The sequence below is a fragment of the Cinclus cinclus genome, chromosome 5 (assembly GCF_963662255.1).
Source record: "Cinclus cinclus chromosome 5, bCinCin1.1, whole genome shotgun sequence".
Taxonomy (NCBI): domain Eukaryota; kingdom Metazoa; phylum Chordata; class Aves; order Passeriformes; family Cinclidae; genus Cinclus; species Cinclus cinclus.
The window spans coordinates 26704697-26724654 of NC_085050.1; the positions used below are offsets into that span (position 1 = coordinate 26704697).

At 42.5% G+C, this 19958-nt stretch overlaps 1 protein-coding gene across 2 annotated transcripts in view; it reads right to left on the minus strand.

Moving 5' to 3' along the window:
- LNX1 (ligand of numb-protein X 1) overlaps positions 1-18764 on the minus strand; it is a 64799-nt gene extending 46035 nt beyond the window's left edge. The window contains exon 1 of one of the 2 annotated variants that reach the window (XM_062493514.1): positions 18379-18764. In XM_062493514.1, coding sequence (XP_062349498.1) covers positions 18379-18764 — 386 coding nt within the window. Of the gene's footprint in view, positions 1-14438; positions 14531-18378 lie in introns of those variants that run through there. The other variant, XM_062493515.1, reaches the window with a different exon arrangement.
- Between the last annotated feature and the right edge of the window lie 1194 nt (positions 18765-19958).

Below are 19958 nucleotides of genomic sequence, written 5' to 3' on the forward strand. Positions count from 1 at the left end.
ACATATAAGAGAGAGAAATCTTACAGATACAATGAGAAGTTTCCCAATGGTTACTAAATATCCACCTCAGTCTGACATGGACACTGAGGATTAAAAAAAAGTCGGTAGGCAGACTAAACAAAATTCATAGTGCATTTAAATATTTATATTAGAAATTGAGACATGGGTTCCTGTTGCAGTAATTTTTCACAGCGTGAAAAACAGACCAGTGGTTTGCAGTTTACCTATTTACCTATCTTCAGCTTCTGAGAGGCTTCTTTTACTGCCCTGAAGCAAGTGTGCTTCCTGAAGGGCAATGCCAGATACTCAGCACTGTGTGTTTACAAGAGTGCAATACAGAGAGAAAAGGACGAAGAAGAAAGGTAAATAAATACCTAACAATTAGGGATTGTAAACAGAACCGCCTCGTGGCAAATTATTTTCTTTTTCTTTAAAAGCTAATTGAAGATGCTACAGCACCGTGTTGCAGAGTTTTCTGCATACTTAGGTACTGGCATTAAGATGAACTTCCAAAATGGAGCACAAAGTATTCCGTAAAGGTTAACTGCATTCAGTTTACAGAGGTGGGGCTGCTTCCTAGGAGTTGTCTGAACAGGGAAGTACATGATTACTGTGGTGCTTGTGGAATGATACCTCAGGCATGCTATGTATATTGTATGTGTAGACACACACATCTGAGATAGCTTCCCTAGAGACATCCCCCTTCCAGAATGAGAGCATTCACCAGAGAAGCTATCCTAGAATAAGAATAGTATTGTCACTTCGCAACTAACTTTATTATGGATTGCCTTCTCTGTATGTTCAAACCACCCTTTCAGGATAATTCCTGCCCTTCCTTCACCACCCTTTCTTCTGGATGCCAAATGCTTCATCGTTCAAGCTTCATCGTGTCTCAAAGAGACCCAGGGTCTACCTCTCAGTATGCAACATCTTGAAAACTAGTTGCCAAGTTTGCTTTGTTTAATATGTAATAAAAAGTCTTTTTTGCTTATAATGGGTTTTTATTCGCTGTCTCCCACTACACAGGATTTGGCTCTTTAAACCACTGTAGCACAGAAAGCACTAAGAGTTAAAGCATCACCACAAAGCCCTAACTGTAGAAAGAGCACTTTCATTCCCTTGGAATGTTTAGTAAAAAGGAGAGAGAAGAATGAAAGTAACACCTTCTAAAAGCACAAAAGAGCTTGGGACTTTGAACATCATGCGTTACTAAATATGTCACTGCATCCATATGTTGCAAAAGACGCAGAATCATGAGTCACCTGAACTTCTGTGCCCAGCCTGACAACTCACCAATGGCTTGCAAAGGTAAGGATCATTTCTCTGCAATGTGACTTTTTTAGAAGACCTGGAAGAAGCATTCTTTGCAAAGCAGCCAGAAGGGAGGGGAGGAAAACATCAGCAACTGCTTCCCTGGCACAGGGGACTGTAAGCAGTGCAGCTGCTCTTTTTGGAAATGTCAGAGAGGAAGAAAAAAGGTGCTGAGGGAGTTGTCATCATCAGAAAGTATAATAGGTGGTTCCAGAATAATGCTTCACATGGTCATAAGCTTTTCTCAAAAACGTTGCTCAGGAAGCCCTGGCCTGACTAACTTTCCTAATAGCAAACACTACTTGAAAAACAGACATGTAAATTATAAAATTACTTATCATCCAGTTTCTCTTTTTCTCTGATAAAGGAGAGCATAGCTGTGGCTCACTGTAGATGCTGCAGCAGAGATAACCCTATATGAGCTCTCTCCTGCACAGTCACAGCCACATCTACAGAATGTCACGGGAGGATTTCAGGTAATACCTATGACTCTAGCTCTCTTCCCGTGTCTGCCCCCTTGGGCCAGTTGTCCCAGAGAAAACAGCACATTCTCTTTGTTCCTGGGTTCTGCAGAAAGTCACACACCTTCAGAGGCAAAAGAGTATCTCAAAGTTGTTTTGAAGTACTGCCAGTGTATGCCCATACAGCAAGCCAAAGCAGGTGTCAGATGGACATGCACTCTCTCCTGTCCTCCTTTGTATCCACAGCCTGCCCAGGAAGGAGGATGGGGACAGACAGAGGAAGGTGTGTCACATGGTACCACACCCCACTCTCAGGCACTGCCAGGAGATATTTTTTTCCATGAGGAAAAGAATCACATGGAAGATTTTGAATTAAGAAACTGTAAGCCCAGACTTTCCCTTCAGACAACAGAAAAAAACCACCAAACCTGAACCCTCTGCTTCCCTATGCCTGGCACACTGAGGTGAAATGGATACATCAAACTGATTCCTGCTTCATCCCCATCGCTGTGGTCAATGAGAGATGGTGAGAGGGGACCAGGATTAATCCTTAGCCTATAGCTATGCTGTACAGCTTCTTCAGTAATTTGAAAGACTGGCTGCAAGCCTGTTTACCCCTAAACCCCTTGAAGCTTTCTGTGGCTCCATGCGTGGGCCTTACAAAGATTTACAAGTTTCAGAGCTGGAGACAAACAGGCACCTTTCCACGCCCTGGCCCTTCAGCAGCACATCTGACTATTCAGCAGTGGGTCAGTTTTAACACAAGTCCTGCTACTCTCCTGAAGACATGCTTCTCCAAAGGGACTTTCCGGTCAGGGATAAAGTCACGGGATTTGTGTTTGCCAATGCAGGGAGATAAATTTTAAAAAACTTAAAAGAAAAAAAAAAGAAGTGTGAGAAAAGTCACTGCTTTTAAAGATCTGTTGTCATCCAACTACTATTGTCACAAGGCACAGAAGTGCAGTCTGAGGGTTTACAAAGCTCCCACTCAGGGGTGTGTATATTTTGAGGGAGGGAGTGGTTGTCACAAAGACTGCAGAAGCTGGAGTCCATGACATGTTATTTATATTGTTTCAACTCATTCTCCCACATGCCCTCGAGGGATGTTCTGCTTTTCAAAATTGGTGTTTCTGCTAAAGAGTGCATGGTGTGAATTAGTGTGGTTAGATGCTCCTTTCTCAAAAATGTGGTTTTGGATCCCTACTATTCTATCTCTCTGCTCTATAGGTGTGGAAAGCATTTTTCCCATGTATGCAAAACCTTGCTTTCTTCCAAATTGATTCAAACTAAATCCAACAGTGTAATTTGTTGAAGTCAGTGGAGTAATACCTGTATAGACCTAAGTTAATTGAGGTAAAAATCAAGCAGGTTGATATGGTTGTTTTCATAACTTCTTGCATAGCAGCCTCTGTCTGGATACTGGAGTAGCAGACAGAACAACTAGAGCAAGGTTCTGGAACTAAACAAATCAACTAAGCAAGAGGAATTGAATTACACAGGGAGAGAACTTATGACCCCTTTTTTTTTTTTTTGGCTTATTTTATTCTCACCATTTGCAGTAGGTTTCATAGGACAGTTTGCAACTCTTTTAAGAATTTCAGTCCAGATGGTAATTTAACTAGGCAGAGGATCAGTTGATAAAACTGATTAGATGTCAGCTCTTCAGCTGAGCTATTTCCATGGCCTGCCTTAACCTATGTTTAGTCTAACAGATAAATGTTTAGAATTCACCAAGACTGCTGAAGTGAAAGCAGTGTAAAGGGAGTCTTAGCAAATCTGGTCAACCCATAAAGATTTCCTTGCCTTTAGCATTCAGCTCCACATGTTTTTCTGGAGTTAAGTTCTACAGCTTAAATTCACAATGCATTACTCATAACATTAATTCACAAATTTAAAGTAAGAAACATAATCAGCTCAGAGTTTTGCAGTGCTGTAACTGTGCAAGGTAATAGAGAGCACATGGCATGGTGTCTTCAGCACCATTGGAGTCAACCACAAAGGTCCTTGGCAGATCAACTCAGCCAGTTTCTCTCCTCTCCTTCAACAAGAGAAACATTCAAGTGAATCATCCTTTCACTGACTGTTTCGCTATCACACAGATGAGAAGGATGCAGACAGGGTCTTGCCACCACTACAACAATGAGGACATGGCTTGTGCAGCCTTAACAGAAGTGTCTATCAATGGATTGATTGAGCCTCCCAACTTCAAGTGGTTTTGAAATTACAGTTGGTGATCTCTATTTGCAGTTCAACCCAAGGGCACCTAATATTTTTAAACCAGTTCAGTTCTCCTTTAGCCGACAGAGGAAACATGTTACTGTCATGCTATTCAGTGTTCAAAGCCACATTTCCCTGGTAACCTTGATCATTTGGTATGGCTGAACCTAGTGAGGCAGAAGTGTGGGAGAGGCAAGAGGCAAGAGGCAAGAGAAGAGGTGTAAAGAAAACAGGAATTGAGAGGAAACAAGAGAAAGACCAAGATTTTGTGTAGCTGGGAGCAGTCACATGGAAAATGGCTAATGAAACCAAAACACAGCCTGGTACTGGTGATGACAGAGTCTAAATGAGTTTTACAAGTCTTGTCAAGAGAACCCACAGAAGAACCTATTTAAAGACTCAAACCTGCCTCTTTTCTTAAAAGATAAATAGGGCAGAAGCAGCCAATCCATACTTGGCAGGTAGTCAGACAGTTTACATAACACTGTAAAAAGATAAGCACCTATTTAAGAGCAAACTGTTATTTTTACCCAACATGCAAACAAATCAAACACTTTCATTACAGGCTAAACCCTTTTTACTGTCGTGAGCTCTCTTGGAGTTGAAAAGCACCACAGGGCACAAAATCACTACGGTATTTTTTGTGTTGGTTGTCAACCTCTGTTTGCTGGAGATTTGAAAAACAGAGGAGACATAGCACAGGAAGATCATGGCAACAATTAGCAGCCCTTAACAAAAAGCAAATCTGTGAAATGCATTTCAGCTCTAAGAAAGAGACTGTTAACCTCTCTGCAAAAACTGACTTAGCAAAAATATGGAGCATATAACTTAGCATCTGCTGGCAGGAGAGGAGAGGACAGGAGAGGACAGGACATGACATTTTGTTGTGAGGTAAATGGAACAGGAGCAAATGTTTTTTTTTAATATCTGGATTACAGCTCATAAGCTCCAGAAGGGGGTTACTCGGTCTTGGCCTCCCCTCATGAATTTCTTTTGGTCATTTGGGTCACTTCACTATTATTTGAGCCTAGATTATATAAAAAGGCAGATCTGAAAGACTGCATTTGTTTGCTTTCTCAGCTCAACCTATTAAGTGCAAGTTTATACGTATACAATATATCTTATTAGATGCTGTGTCCTGTTTTGATTTCTTCTCTTCTGATTTATTTTGAACTCAAAGACCATAACTGTAAGTGCCTTCAAACTTACAGATACTTAGGCTACTGGGGAAAGAGCAAAAAAAAGTGAAATGCAGCAACCATTACTGTCCAAATTCATTACACTCATACCTTGGAAGAATAAAACAAAAACGTACTGGAATTTAATCTCCTCTGAGGGCAGACACTGAAAGCAGCACGTTTGCTAGAAACAGCACACATTCAATCCACTAAAATTCAAGATATGCAAAATTTAAATGCCATCTAAAAATGGACAGTAAGAAAATTTACAGACATGGCACCAAGGAAAGTACATTTGTCTGGCCATATCCTTGACCCATGACAGCACGACACAGGCAGAAAGCAGATGTTGAGAACACAGCATTCCCCCAGCACTGGGGGCTGTGTAAGATGTGCAAGATTCTGCCAATCTAATGGCAGGGTCCATGCTGACACAGGGAGGCACAAGGATGACATGGGTCACAGTAGATACTACTGGGCATCCACAGCAGAACCTTCTCAGCACAGCTAAGCTGATTTACTAATATTATTAGCATCAATATTTCCATCACAATCTGGGTTGGAGCAAAGCAGCAGCAACTGGCACTTTCAATTCTGTATCCCCTCAACAGATCCCAGTGGCAACCCCAGGCATAGCAACGCACAGCAGTACCAAGAACAAAAAAAGGAAACACCAGTATATACACACTGCATTTGAAAAATAATCTTATTCATCCTTTTTCCAGCAGTGCCATCTTCCTGCTGTAAAAACAAATCAGGTAGTAATGCCTGAAGGAGAGATGGGCCAACTGTTTAAATCAGAACCAGAGGTGACGCTCCTTTGGGAGCTGACAAGGGCAAGCCACAACAAACTCCTGGGATTTCTGCTCCCACTGCAAAACCTGCCTGGCAAAGGGCTGAGTTGCAACATGTGCTTTTCATACAGAGCACTTATTTCTGATGTAATTTAGTCTCTTGGCAGGAGATGTTCATACATGTCAAGCAAAACAGCCTTGCTCATCCATATCAACCTACACATCCTCAAATAATAGCTGCAGCACAGCTTATTCTCTGCTTCCAGTGGTCTCCCATGGATCACGGGACAGATTGGTTAATCATGCCTATCTCCTCTCCACAAGAGCCTGCTCCACAAGGGATGCTTTCTGACCTTTCATACTGTTGAATTATAAAAACCACAAGTGAAGAGGTCTCTGTGGATGTTTCTATGACACCATCCCACTACTCCTTTTTACATGGGAAAGAAAGTTAAAACCAGTGGAATATCACCAGTGCTAAATGATTAAAAATAACATAACAGTAACGCTTATCACACATGGGAGGAGAAAGAAAATACCTGAATTATGCTTTCAAAATTAGTACTGTCTATTCTTAATAAAACACAAAAAAACTCAGGCCATAAGTTTACTAATCTTATCCATTCAGTAAGTTCTGCAGAGGAGAAAGGAGAATAGAACACTTGGAGCATATTTCCCCTGCCTTCTATTGAAGAGGTAGCTAAATTATTGAAATTCTACATTAAAGATATATTGCACACTGTCTAGTGAATGATGGGACTGCAATGCGTAATATAGAGAGAGTGTAAGCTCACAATACATGCACATGAAATGACTTGCTGATCTAAAACACTTCCTGCCAACATGATTTCAAGAGAGCTGAGGAGAGAAAAACAAGTTACAAAGTAATACATTAATGATTGAATTTTGTAGCTGAAATTTATAGATCTAAAGGCATTTTATTCACTTACTTTATATTATTCAGGTAAATAATAAGCAGTCAGTTAGTAGAAGAGCAAAATAAAATTAAGATGGCTGCAGTAACTGAAAATATCTTGTCTTAGCCTGCTTCATACCATGTGTCACAGCAATGTTATGGAGCAAGACAATTTCATTAACACAGAGGAATCAATGGTGATTTCTTACTCCTCTCCCAGGTATTCTCTATACTCAGCCCAGTGCCTTGATAAAAAGAGAGAATGGGAGCAGATACAGACAGTGGCAACGTGTCATTGTTACAAACCTGGTTGTCTGCCTGCACTGCTGAGGAGAACAAGACTTTATCAATAAAATTTGAGGATGCTACCAGCAGAAATCCAATCAAAATGACAAAGAAACTTCCTGAATATATGACTTGACTTGCCCACTGTTACAGTCAGCCTCCTTTCTTTCATATGGGGACAAAATATTGTAGAACATGTAAAAGTTATGGATGATTTACAGATTTTTTTCTTTGTGCAGAAGTTTCACATCTGTTGAAATCTCCAGCCGTTTCACTGGGCTGCTGCTGAACTTGCCTTGGTCCGTATTCAAAATCTGTTGTCAATCAATACATTAAATGAATGGATACAGCATGTTCTAGGGAGAGCCCAAGGATTCTCTGGTGAAATGCAGTCTTTACCAGCTGCAACTTGGCTAAGGCTAAGGGGTTCATTCAGCTTTTTAAAATGTTACGAATTATTTCATTATCTTAATCCCTAAACAGAGTTCAGATCCAAACCAGGAATTCTTTGGTGGTAGTGGGGATTTAATCATGACATGTGACATGTCACTGACTAACAGATACCTCCAACTGAGGCGCCAGCTCAACATAGAGGGTCCAGCCTGGACGTTTCTTTTGAGATGAGAAACTCCAAGAAGTCACCTGCACGTTGCCACACAGCAACTAGCAATTAGTCCAACATTGCTGGTGATGTTACTACAAAACCTCTGGGTTTGTGTCCTGTGCTTGTTGGCATCCTTGTGTACCCAGTTACTCCATGGATCAGGGAGGCAGTTCAGACATGCTACCACATGCCAAAATGCAGAAAATCTGTTCTAGTTCCTGAACAATAGCTCTTATTGTGGAGAAGGACATGAAATATAGCTGGCTACTCTGTGGACTGAAGACCTTGTAGGCAGATTCCCCCAAAAGGTCAAGAGTGTTAAAGATATTCAAGAAGACCCTAAGACCTACTAGTCTGCTTCCCTGCAGTGTAACAAGCTGCCTCGTGGCTGATCTCAGTACCAGTGTTCAGAGCAGGATTTAATCTACGACAGGCATAAGAGCTCTGCAAGAGCAGTGCTTATCCTCACGTTGCAGGACAGACCAGTTCTGGCAGATTTGTCAGAGAAATAGCTCAAGGAAAAATATCCTTGTCATGCTGCCAGTGCCAGTGTTAAACTAGGTTAATTGTCAGAGAGATGCGGAGGTCGGCCAAACTTGCAGCATACGGCCCATGTGGCTGAATGGCAGACAAGAAACCAGAGTCTGCTGCTTGTGAGTAATCACTGACCTCCTGCAAGTCCTACCACCTCATTCCTTCCTCCTACCCCACCAGACCTTCGGTGCTTTGCCCTCTTTGGTCCCCATTCCACGGCCTGTTTTGAGGGAGCCTCCAAATGGGTTAAAGGTTTAACCCCTCCATGCTCCTCTTACATGGGCCAGGTATGTAAGCACCCTTCTTTAGAGCAACTTACAGAAAAATCAAACACAATTGAGACATAAGTCATTCATGAAAAGAAATCTTTCTGCCAACCATAATCGTTGCATTGCCTTTCCATCTTGGCAGGGTTTTAGTAGTTTTTTGGCTGGCTCAGGTTTTACCTTTGGCAACAAAATGTCTTTTTTGAGATAGACGCTGGCCAATGTCAGCCTTTTCCAAAGGTGTGAGAAACCTTGAGAAAACAGTCCAGAAGAATAAAGGGTCTAATTCTGATTTCAAATGTGTGCGGTAGCTGTGAATGGAGTAAAGGTAACTTTCTTGCATGCATAGTAGGAAATGAAGCAGGATCTTTCTCAATCTATAACTAAAAGGTCAATATTCCTTACACGCAAAATTCCCAGGCAGAACCAGAAAAATCTTAATGCTCTCATGGGGTTTTTGGTTTCTGGAGCTGTCCTAGACAAATTTATTTCTGGACCTAGAATCACAGCACTGGGAAAAAAATTGCTAATCAGTAACACTTAATCATACCACAGAAACTCAGCACTCTTTAAGCTGTGCAGAGGAGCCAGGAAGGATGTGCTGGTGAGGAAAGGTACCATCTCTGTGAGAGGGTGGCAGAAGATGGGACAGAAACCCAGGCCCCACTGTGCTGCTAAAGGAGTGCAATGAATCTTTGGCCAAAGAGTCACCAGACCCAGACATCTACAGCCAATTAAAGTACAACTTTCTGCTGCAGTCCTACACTGACACAAAACACTCTTGAATGCAACACAATATATTTTAAAAATTCAGTTTGGGCACTTCAAAACAAAGAGTTTAGATTACAACTCTTTTTGTACTTTTAACAATAATACAGCATATTTGCAATTCACCTACATGAAATTCTACTTGAGGGCTTTCTGGGCTTATTTGTACTAACATTTCAAGGTTCCCTGTGCAAATCTAAAGTCTGGAAATACAAAGGAGGACAATAGAGGCAGGACCAAAGCATGAAAGAGGAGGGGAATAAACAAAGGTAAGGACCAGAAGAGGGATGAAGCAGAGGACAAAAGTAGAAGGACAAGGGAGAGAGCTGGTGGAGTGGAGTCAGGCTAATTGCAGTGAGGGACTAGGCTGACAAAGGCACACTAGTAGGTCTTTGCTGGAGATTTTAGGGGAGAAATCAGAATTCTGAAGGAAAACCATCTCCATGTTTGGTGCCTTTGTGAAGCTGTAGTGTGGGGGTGAAGCTAACAGTAGCCCTTGACACACTCATGCCTTTCTGTTTTAATTCACCTCAGCTCTGCTTTCCAAGAGACATCCAATTCTATCCTGGAAAAGACCCTCTGAATTTTACCTCAGTGTACTTTGTCCTGCCTATTTAATGTAGATATCCTAAACATTTCATTTATATTTTCATTCGAGAATATTTCCATTCAAGCCTTTCTTTCCAGCACTTTCAGCTTTAATTAACCTCACAGTTTAGCTTTAACATAGATTTCCATAAACGCAGCCTTGCACAGAGTAAGGAGGCAAACACGTGGCTTTTACAGTGGACTAACACCTGAGCCCAAAAGGTGCTCCAGGCTTATCAATTTTGTCATGAGTATTGCACAGCCTGTGCTCCCCACCCTCTGTGTGGCTAATTTCACAAGGATAGACTTGAAGCCAGACACAGGTTTCCCCACTGAGCTGAACAGAAATTAAAGAAGTTGGCTGCACAGTTAAGTTCAGCACTGTAAGGGTGCTGGGAGAGCGCACCTCATTGTTTTTACCATAAAAAAGATATGCACAAGGGCACTAGAAGACAGCTGGCACCTGCATTTCTTCTTTATAAATTGAATAAACAAATAAACTAAATTTTACTGGCTATTCCAGCCCAAAATGCTGATTTGAAATTTAAGAGAGTAACTATTGTAAAAAAGTTATATGGGGAAACTCAATCCAGTTAATATGATGAGATTCTTTTGACTGTTTCATGCAAAACTCAAGAAGGGTAAGAAAAGCAAATAATTTCTTTCACACATTGGAGTAGGTTGTGCATTTCCACCTAACAAACCGATGATTTTAGAAAAACAATGGCTTGGTTCAGATTAGTGGGGTAGATCTAGCTGATGTATTACCAGCAGGGACTAAGGCCAGGAGCTGTTTAATCCTTTGAGGGAAAGAGTGCCAGCAAGAGTGGCTGCCAAGGACTCCCCAGTGCTGACCTGTGCTGAGCACACGCAATGCCCAGCACCATCCCCGGTGCTTGCTCAGCCAGCCTGGCCATGTGATGGATTGGGATGAGGTTAAAAGCCACCCCGCACTGTCATGTGACTGATATCCTTAGGGAGACAAAGTGAGGATATTTACTGCCTAGTCTTGCCACCTCCTTCCACTCAATTTTATTTCTAAGTCACTCTTTGAGCTAAAGGTGCAGAAAATCCTGCTATTGAGAAATACCCTGCTGCACAGCTGGTTCTATGAAGTGAGAGGGATAGCAATGGTGTGACCAGTGCCACCAGGTCATCACACTCAGGAAAGCCTCCTAAGAGTGACCACAGGCTGCCTCTTCATGCACATACTGTGTTTTTAACTGGAGGGAATAACATACCTCAACCCAGAAGAGTGCTGGAGCAAGTATTTCCTTTCTGAAGATATGTTAAATAAGAAAGAAAGAGAGCAGATGCCTTCTAAAGTCTTTGGGGGTATATAAAGAAGAAGGCACAGACCCTGGGCAGCATTACCTCAACACCCATATAGACCCTTACAATGGTGAGAGACATTGGGCAGGTGTGGCTACACCCCACCATCTCCCAGAGAACCCTCAAGGCAGATCTCACGGGTTTCTCTTGCTCTTCTGTCAGATGTTTCCATGGGCTTCTCCTCAAGAGGGAGAACCTTGGCTTTCCCCATGCTGCTCTTCACAATTTGGCAAAGAGCAAGGACAGGAACAACATCTGTTTTGAGACATTTGCTGAGGGAAGGACAACAGACAATAGCCAGGAAAGTGGTTTCAGTGCAGGTGACAACATCAGGAGACAGGTATTTGCTTCCCGGGAATACCTGTAATTATCAGATTGCTAATAGAAAACTAAAAATAGTGGCACCCAACATCTATCCCATAAAGTGCCACTACGTCACATTCACATACCTCACTTTCCTACCTGTGTGGCACCCAGCTTAAGTGCAAAGATCTGGCACAGCCTCTCCTCAACTTCATTTCTCCTCTTCAAATCTCCTAAAACCTCTTTATTTCTTAGTTGGATTCCAGGGCCTGCCTCTCCAGATGGGTTTTGTGCTATGCTGTAATCCCCATTCTCCAAGTAGCCCATTCCACATTTAGGAACAAAAATGCCCAGGAACTAAAGCAAACCTCAGCAATGCAAAACAAAACCCATAATCTTTGAACAGAGTAGAAGGGAAGAGATGGACTGTGTATGAGAGAGGGCAGCGTGCATCCCAGAACCCTTATTCTTTCTCTTTTGGTAATTGCATTCCCCCACTGTCGTCCAGCTCTTTCCTTGTTGCTAGCGAACCCATCATCCCACTCTTCCTCCTCAACTGGTATCTTTGGTGGCTGACAGCCAAAAAAATAATGAGTCCTGACGGAGGCCAGTATTTGCACTCACCAGCAACCAGAGATAGTGTGATAAAGAAAAAAATGCTTTCTGCCTACTATGGTCTAGTTTTGAGTCATGGTGCAAGCCATCGCACACACTACACATATCAGGGACTCTTCAGTTGGCCAAGAGGAAAGATTTACGAAGCTGCTTTGGGGTACAAAAGTTCTGCAGAAGTTAACCTGTGCTCCTGGGTGTCAGGCTGTCCTGGACACTAGCAGCTTATCTGTTTTACTCATAAAACTTTGCATTAAAAATGTCCAAGTGCCCAGGCAACTGAAGTAGCAACCTGTAGGTCATAACATTTGTGTAAACTGATTAAAGAGGACTGAAAGCAATATTTCTCTTTTCCTTTCAACTGCTGTTATTAGAAAGGACATTGAATCCATCCTGCTGATTATTATATCAACGCCTTGAGCAGCATCCAGCAGCAGCCAGGGGCACTACATACACATGGAGGAGAAGGAGAAATTCTTGGAAGGAAGTCAAAATGCCTGGTGCCCTTTTGGACTGTGTCAGCTCCAGTAAATCCCAGTTTCTGTTGCCTTGGCCAGAGACAGAGTGGTGCGGGAGGCCCTGAGCACTGACTCCTGGCAGCAGGATGCCAGAGAGCATCCAGGGCAGGGCACTGGAGAGGGGACATGCACCTCCCATTGCTGGCAACTGAAGATGCACGTCCAAGCCCCAGTCCACACCCACTCCATTAGAACTACTGCCGACATTCAGCACAACTAATATCTCTGTGGGTTAGAAGGCTAAATAAATAAGAGATGAATAGCTACAGTACATCATAGCCCTTTATCCTGGGAGAGCCAGTGAACCTGAATTCCCCAAGAAAAGCAAGTAGGCTGCATCTGTGCCTGTGCTCTGATTAATCTCATTGGTTTGTTTTCCTGGAAACTAGATGTCCCAGATGCCATTGTTTCCATTATAAGTGTTCATCTGCCCTGTTTTGAGCTTGATTGCTCCTGTAGCCTGCTTGGCTTAACTGTTTTTTGTTTGTTTGTTGCTTGCGGGTTTTTGTTGTTTTTTTTTTGTTTTGCTTTAAATTAACATTCTTAAACAAAATGCCAGCAAATTAAAATTTAGCTGCAACACTCAACACTAGATATGTTAAATGTTTAAAAACACCTACAGTATACAGAAATCCTAAGCTGTTTTACGCAGTGTGACTAAATTATTAATAGTTGCCATGCACATCACACAAGGATTTAAAAAGACGACTTTGTGTTTCTGCAAAACACTGCTATTTTTGTCTGTCAGTAAGAGACAGAATATTTTGAAAATTAGTCTCTTTGGTACTAATCACAACTGTTACAAAAACATTCCCACTGTAGGCATAATATAGTAATTTTTCATTTTTGAGAGAATTAGACATTTCATTCATTATCTCAATGAAGATCTTGAAAGTTTACAATTTGCTAAAATAGAAACAACATATAATTAATGAAAACATAGTGAAACAAAAGTCTATTTCTAGTCATAGAAGAAATATTTCAAGCCATAAAAGCTCCATTAACTAGTACAATAACATTCAAGCACAAATTAAAGTAGTAACATTTAGAGAAGATACCAGAGAAAATTTGTTTTCTGGTTTGGGAAGACCAGCTATGGAGTCATTCGAGGTGGGTTTTTAAAAACATGAAGATATATTGAATGAAGGGATTGCTACAGTTAAATTTGCTTTACAGGAAAAAAAATAACATTCTGCTGTGGGCAAAAACAGAAATACGGGAAAATTCTCTTCTGTCTCAAGTGAATTATTTCTGGTGAAAGGCTTCTCAGCGTTTTGCTACAGGCATGCAGCTTTACACACAGAACATTATGCATATACACAGACAGTGCTCTACTGGGGGTGTCTATCCTGATGCCCTCCCCTATACCCAGCTCCCCACAAGTCTGTTTCCATGAAATAAAGGAAAAACACAGATTCGGAAATGGAAACAGACCCCAAAACAACAAACACCTAAAACATCGGCACAGAAAAACAAGTTGACAAGGCAAAAAGCAGCTTCCCTCAGTACATCTCAGCTGCTCCCAAAGCAGAAAGCCATGGGGCCGTACTGCTATTATTAGCCCTGTAGATGGGAAGCAGCACGGTGCGAGGCTGTTGGCAAGACGTGGCAGGGTTTTCTCTGCACGTAAGCACAGGCACAGACACACAGGCACACAGACCCCCCAAAAGGCTCATGGAGAGCCCCTTCCCACCGCTCGGGTGACACGGACACACAGAGAGCACGACGCCGGAGCGACTGTGCGTACTCACAGCTCGGAGTACAAGAAGTGCAGGTTGCCCACATTGTCTATGTAGTTTGCAGGACTTAGCCAAGGTAGGACCAGTAACAGAAGAGCCTTCATTTTCAGTGCAGTGCTGGCACTGCTGCTAGGTTTCCTCCTTCCCACCGTGTCTCTGTGCTGGTGGGACACACAACGAGACGCTTTCGTGCCAGCCAAGCCCCTTCTAAGCAAGCCTTTCCATTTCAACGCAATGGTAGCACATTATGAATCGAGCTTAAATCCCTTAAACGAAGCTACACTGCAAAAATCATTGACCTGTAAGAGGATTACTCGATCTGACTCTCGGATGGGGAGATGTGAGGGTTTAGGGACAGCACGGCGTGGTTGGCGACACAGTGACTTATGCTGCAGAGGAGAGCGATGCTCGGGGAAGAGATCTGCCTCCTGCAGGATTCAGAGTGGTTCTTCAGAGGCAGCTGGTATGTTTACATCACTGCCCACAAGCAGATGGGTTACGAGCTAAACTGCATCACGGAAGGGTGTAGCTGTCTGACAAGGGGGGGAAAAAATGCCCCCTGTGGAGTTTTGTAGCAGGCGATATCAGAAGACCACACCTTTTTAAAGTAAAACACTGCAAAAGATCACAGCCAACTGCTGGCTGTTTGCATCTCGGTCTGAATTCCCCAAATCCAGTCAGATGTTTTTGTACAAACATAAATCATGCAATAATCCAAGGACATGTCTCTTCTCAGGGTTTTTTGTGAAAGATGCAAGAGCAAACATTTTAAATAAGGATGCTTTCAGAGGACTGCTCCATGGTAACCGGTGTTTAAAAAAAATGGTAAAGTTCTCTCATCAATTACGAAGCATAAAATAGCAAGCTCACCTTGTCCCATCAGTGACCTCATCTCTGATCAGGGCAAGCTCTCATTTTCTCTCTGAGAACCAAGACTGGTCTGAACTTGAATAATGCAAGTAATGTGAGGACTGCTCACCACCCTGGTGACTCTAGCAGTGTCTACTTTAATTTATTCACTGAGAACACAATAATGTTCTGTGTAGATATGAGGTGGGCTCTGAACTCTTCTAACTGCAGACACCAAATATTTATGATTATTATTGTATCTGTTTTATTTGTAAAGTCACACATCTCCCCTTCCCTCTACTGATTCACCAGAGTTAAAGAGAACAGCCTCAGCTCAATATGTTTAATCTGTCCCTAGGCATGACAGAGCACAACATTCTTCTCTTTGCCATTAATTGGAGATGGGGTGGCAAGAGAGGTTTCTGCATTTCCAGCAATTAAATTAGGCAGATGCATAAGATACCTCAGGTGATAATTAATTAATTATTAAACTAATTAATGTGCTTTAAAAAAATAAATGTACTGTGCAGTGTCCGCAAGCACAAGGAAGAAGTGCACCTTCAGGGATCACTCAGAATGTTCACTCCTATTGCTTCCCTTAAGTGGGAATGCTAGTGAGATTGCAGTACCTAGCCCCTGTAAAGCTGAAACACTCAACAGCAGAAGTTCCCTGTGGTTTCCTATTCTCCTGTCTCTGTCCTTTGGCCTAAAGGCAACTCAGCCCTCCCAACAATTCTGAGGAAGGAAAATCCATGTCATGAGTAACAAAGAAGAAAATACAACCTATGTAGCGGTGCTTTGTACTTTAGTACATTAGAGGCTTTAGGATAGGAAGACCCTACTCCATCTCTCCAGTCTTCTGCTCCTGAGGTTTGCAAACCTGGGACCAGGCTCAGAGAACCTGACACAGGGAAGAGGAAACAGCCAGAGATGGTGGGGATATGTTACCAAGACAATTCTTTCTATCTCTGCTTGGGCTCAGGCCAAACAAACCAGAAGCACAGGATCCTGAAGATCCTGAGGGGAAGATCCAGGCCAAGCCACTGACATTCAACAGTAAATTGAATAAAGCTATAATAAAACCTGCCAGGCCTTTACAGGGTCAAATCATTGTTTATAGTGCTGCAATTCTGTAAGATATGTAGTGAAGGGTACCTTTACTACCACCTTAAGGAAAGGAAACTAAGATGTTTCACACTGGAGTGACTTGCACATATCGCTGTAGGAAAAACAACACTAGAAATCAGAAGTTGTGCTAGCTGGGCAGCTTCCATGTAAAAAACAATATTCCGATTCACTTATTTATTAGGGATTGGGGGTAAATTGGGAATGGGTGTCCTGTTAATTTTGCTAATATGGCCACAGCATCATCATGTCCAAAAACCAGACAATCAGGAAGGTCTAACTCACATTAAATTCAGCTACATGTATAGCAAAGGGCGTTTGCACTTGGGGCTCAAGACTTTGTGGTTGGAGTCTGTAGAGAAACGTAATTTCAGTGACAGCAGCTCCCAGAAGGCTGACAGTCCCCTTACCTGTGTTTCTGTTGAAATTAACATTTGAGGCCCCTTAGAGAAGTACTGACCTAAGACAGAATATTATGAGCAGCTTTGTTATTTTGTCCCCTTAGCCAGCACAGTGGAACTCCCAGAGCAGTGCTGGCCTGGGCTGCAGCCTGCTGCCACTGCCTCTTGCACCATAAGCCAGAAGCATCCTCACAGGGAAAGCCAGGTCCAGAAATGTGGGGACAAGGCCACCCAAATCCACAAGCATCAAACCTCCAGCATGTGGAAAGTGGTCTCATGACCTTTGCAAGGGATCAATAAATTATTGCTAAAGTTTGCGGGTTTTCTTGGGTTTAGTAATGCAAAATCATCATATTTTTGGTTGTTTAGGGCACTATAACTTCATGAATATCTTCAAGTGAATAAATTCCTAGTGAGAATCCAGGTGCTTCAGGAAGTGAAGACTCCAGTGCAACTGTTTGAATGGCAGGCTGCAGAGCCATTTCCAGCTATGGGCTTGCAAACTGAATTGTGAAGTATGTGAACAAACCTCCACCCTGTGGCTCACCAGCCTGCTCACCAGTGATGCTCTGGTCCTCAGTACTGCCATGTCTGCACAGGAATGTGCCCCCAGAAGCAGTCTGGAGCCCTACGCTGGCTGCTCAAAGCTTCCTTCACATTGTACATGCAGAAGTACACACCTAGCACCATGATTTACACCTGCAAACTTCAGGGGAAGTAATTTCACTGGGCAACAGATACAGCTCACAGAAATGGGCACATCTGAGACCCCATCTCTCCTTAGACCAGAGGTGCTGTTACGTAGGCTATGAAAAAAGTGTTAGTCTGCTGTCAGAAATCACAGCCCTGAAAGTACCTCTTTACCCTTCTGCCTTCCTTACAAAAGGCAGAACATGCAAGACAAAAGCAGCAGCACAAGCTTTTACTCAGCAAGGAAGGAACCAAACTGCTCCCTGGAGAGGTCGCTCCCAGAGGCAGGATGGAGGGTGTCCAGGCTACCAGGAAGGATGTGACTGGAGGGGGACTCCAGCCAGACTTCCAGACTCTGTGTCTCTGTGAGCCCCATGGTGCCCTGGTGAGTGCTCACCTGGGAGAAAGGAGCACTCGGGTTCAAAGACCAATACCAAACCAGAATATTTTCTGCTCTACTTCTCATTTAGGTCATTTGTGATTCAAAAAAGGTTTGAAGAAAGGGCAATTATAAAACCCTTAATGTACTATTAAAATATTTATAATAGCTCAGCTTCCCAAAACAGGCAGATCTCTTTGGACCACATACACACTGTGATTGTGCAGCTATCTGCAAGGTATTTGCCCAGAACTGCTAACAATAGCATGAAGTACCTTACATACATTGATGCATTTGATTCTAAAAAAAGAGTAAGATAGTCCTATATCTTGGACTATAAATGGACTAAATTCAGCTCTAAATTAATGGCACTGTGTTCATTGGGAGTGAAATAAACAACTTTTCCTTTATGTTAACTGTCTATTTTGATCAGTATTAATTGACGATATTTTTTCCTCTATTCCAAAAAAAAAAAAAAGTGAACAAAAGTCTATCAACAACAACTTACTGGGTTTGGAAATGCTGTTCAAGGTGACCACGTTGCACAACCTCTGAGCAGTGTTCTGTGAAAGGGCAGCTAACCATTAGCTTATCCAGGAGGTTATTCACTAGTATGCTGGACTTCCTGCATGTCTGGAGAATCACGAGCTTGCGGTCCATGGGGCAGAAGTCTTTCTCCACAAGGAAGTTTGTAAGGCAGGCTGTGCAGAAGGTGTGACCACAGAGCGTGTCTAATGGCTGAAGCAAAGGTTGCAGGCAAATGTGGCATATCAGATCATCATCTACTTCTTCGGTGTAGCTGTACAAGTGGTTCTCTTCTGGTAAATGCGCTTGGCCGCAGGTGACACAGAGTGGCAGGGAGCTATCCTCCATTTCTTCTTCTTTCTGGCTCATAATCAGAATTGATGCAATTCAAAAGGGGGCAGGTGGAAATACCCAACCCGTTTTCTATTTGTGAGAGCTGTAGCAAGGCTTGTGTGCTGTGGGAATCTGTGGGGAGGAAAGTTGAAGGATTATGTTCTGGGTTGTGTTTTCTTACCTTTCTTGCAGTATGTATCTGGATATGAAGTACTATATCAGGTACTAGGGAAGGACTGTGTCTTTGCGATGGGAGAATAAAGCAAAGAAGGGGGAAGGAAAAAAAAGAGAATTGGCTCCAGGGACTTAATTTTCTCATAAATCTAGCTTCATTTACACAGACACTCTCATTGTAAAGAAAAATATCAAGATAGGGAGAAATGCTACAGGCATTTAATGGCTGAAAACCTTAAATTAGCATATAAGTGCAGTTCCAGTCAGATGATTTTGTGGCCACATTACTTCTGCCAGAAAAGTAGCATTGTGTGTGGGCAAACACAGCAAGACTGTGTCCAGAAATACAGGTAAGAATAAAGGTTGCAGGTCAATTTGCCTGTTCAGCACAGCAAGGGAGAGCAGCAACTTCACCTGATAGACACAAGTATACAAACACTGTACTGTAGCCAGAGGGAGGATAATTTAGGTCATGAGAATTTAGAGCTTGGGGCCCTGTAGACCATTCTTATACTACCCCAGCAATGGACCTGGACCCCTGCATTCAAAGTTTGCCTGCCTGCAGTCAAGCAGTTATAACCATCTGCACCAGCATAATCAGTTCAAAACTTCATTTGCTCTGCAAAGAACCAAACACCTCACACACTGAAGCACACGGCACAATGCTAAGTAGTGTATTACTCAAAAGAAGGCCTATTCCCTTTATAATTTGTAATACAGAAACGCAGTATGTGCCTAACTACAAACCCAATTAGCTCTGGCCACAACACCTGCCTGCTGGTATTTTAAAGATGTAAACTCTGTGGGTGGCAGCAAAACCAAAGGGTAATTTGTAGTTTTTACTTGATGAACCCCAACTGCTTGTTGGAGCACTTATGTCTCATTACTTCTATGCTTATTTTGATATACCACTCTGAAAATAAACATGAAGTTATAAAATATGCAATGGCCTATTACTACTCTTGCTTGAAAATGTAAATCTTATTTGCTGTGCTGCTCTGCCTTAGCGCTGTACCCTTGCCTTTCAGCTTGACTTAATTTGCTGAGACAATGTGT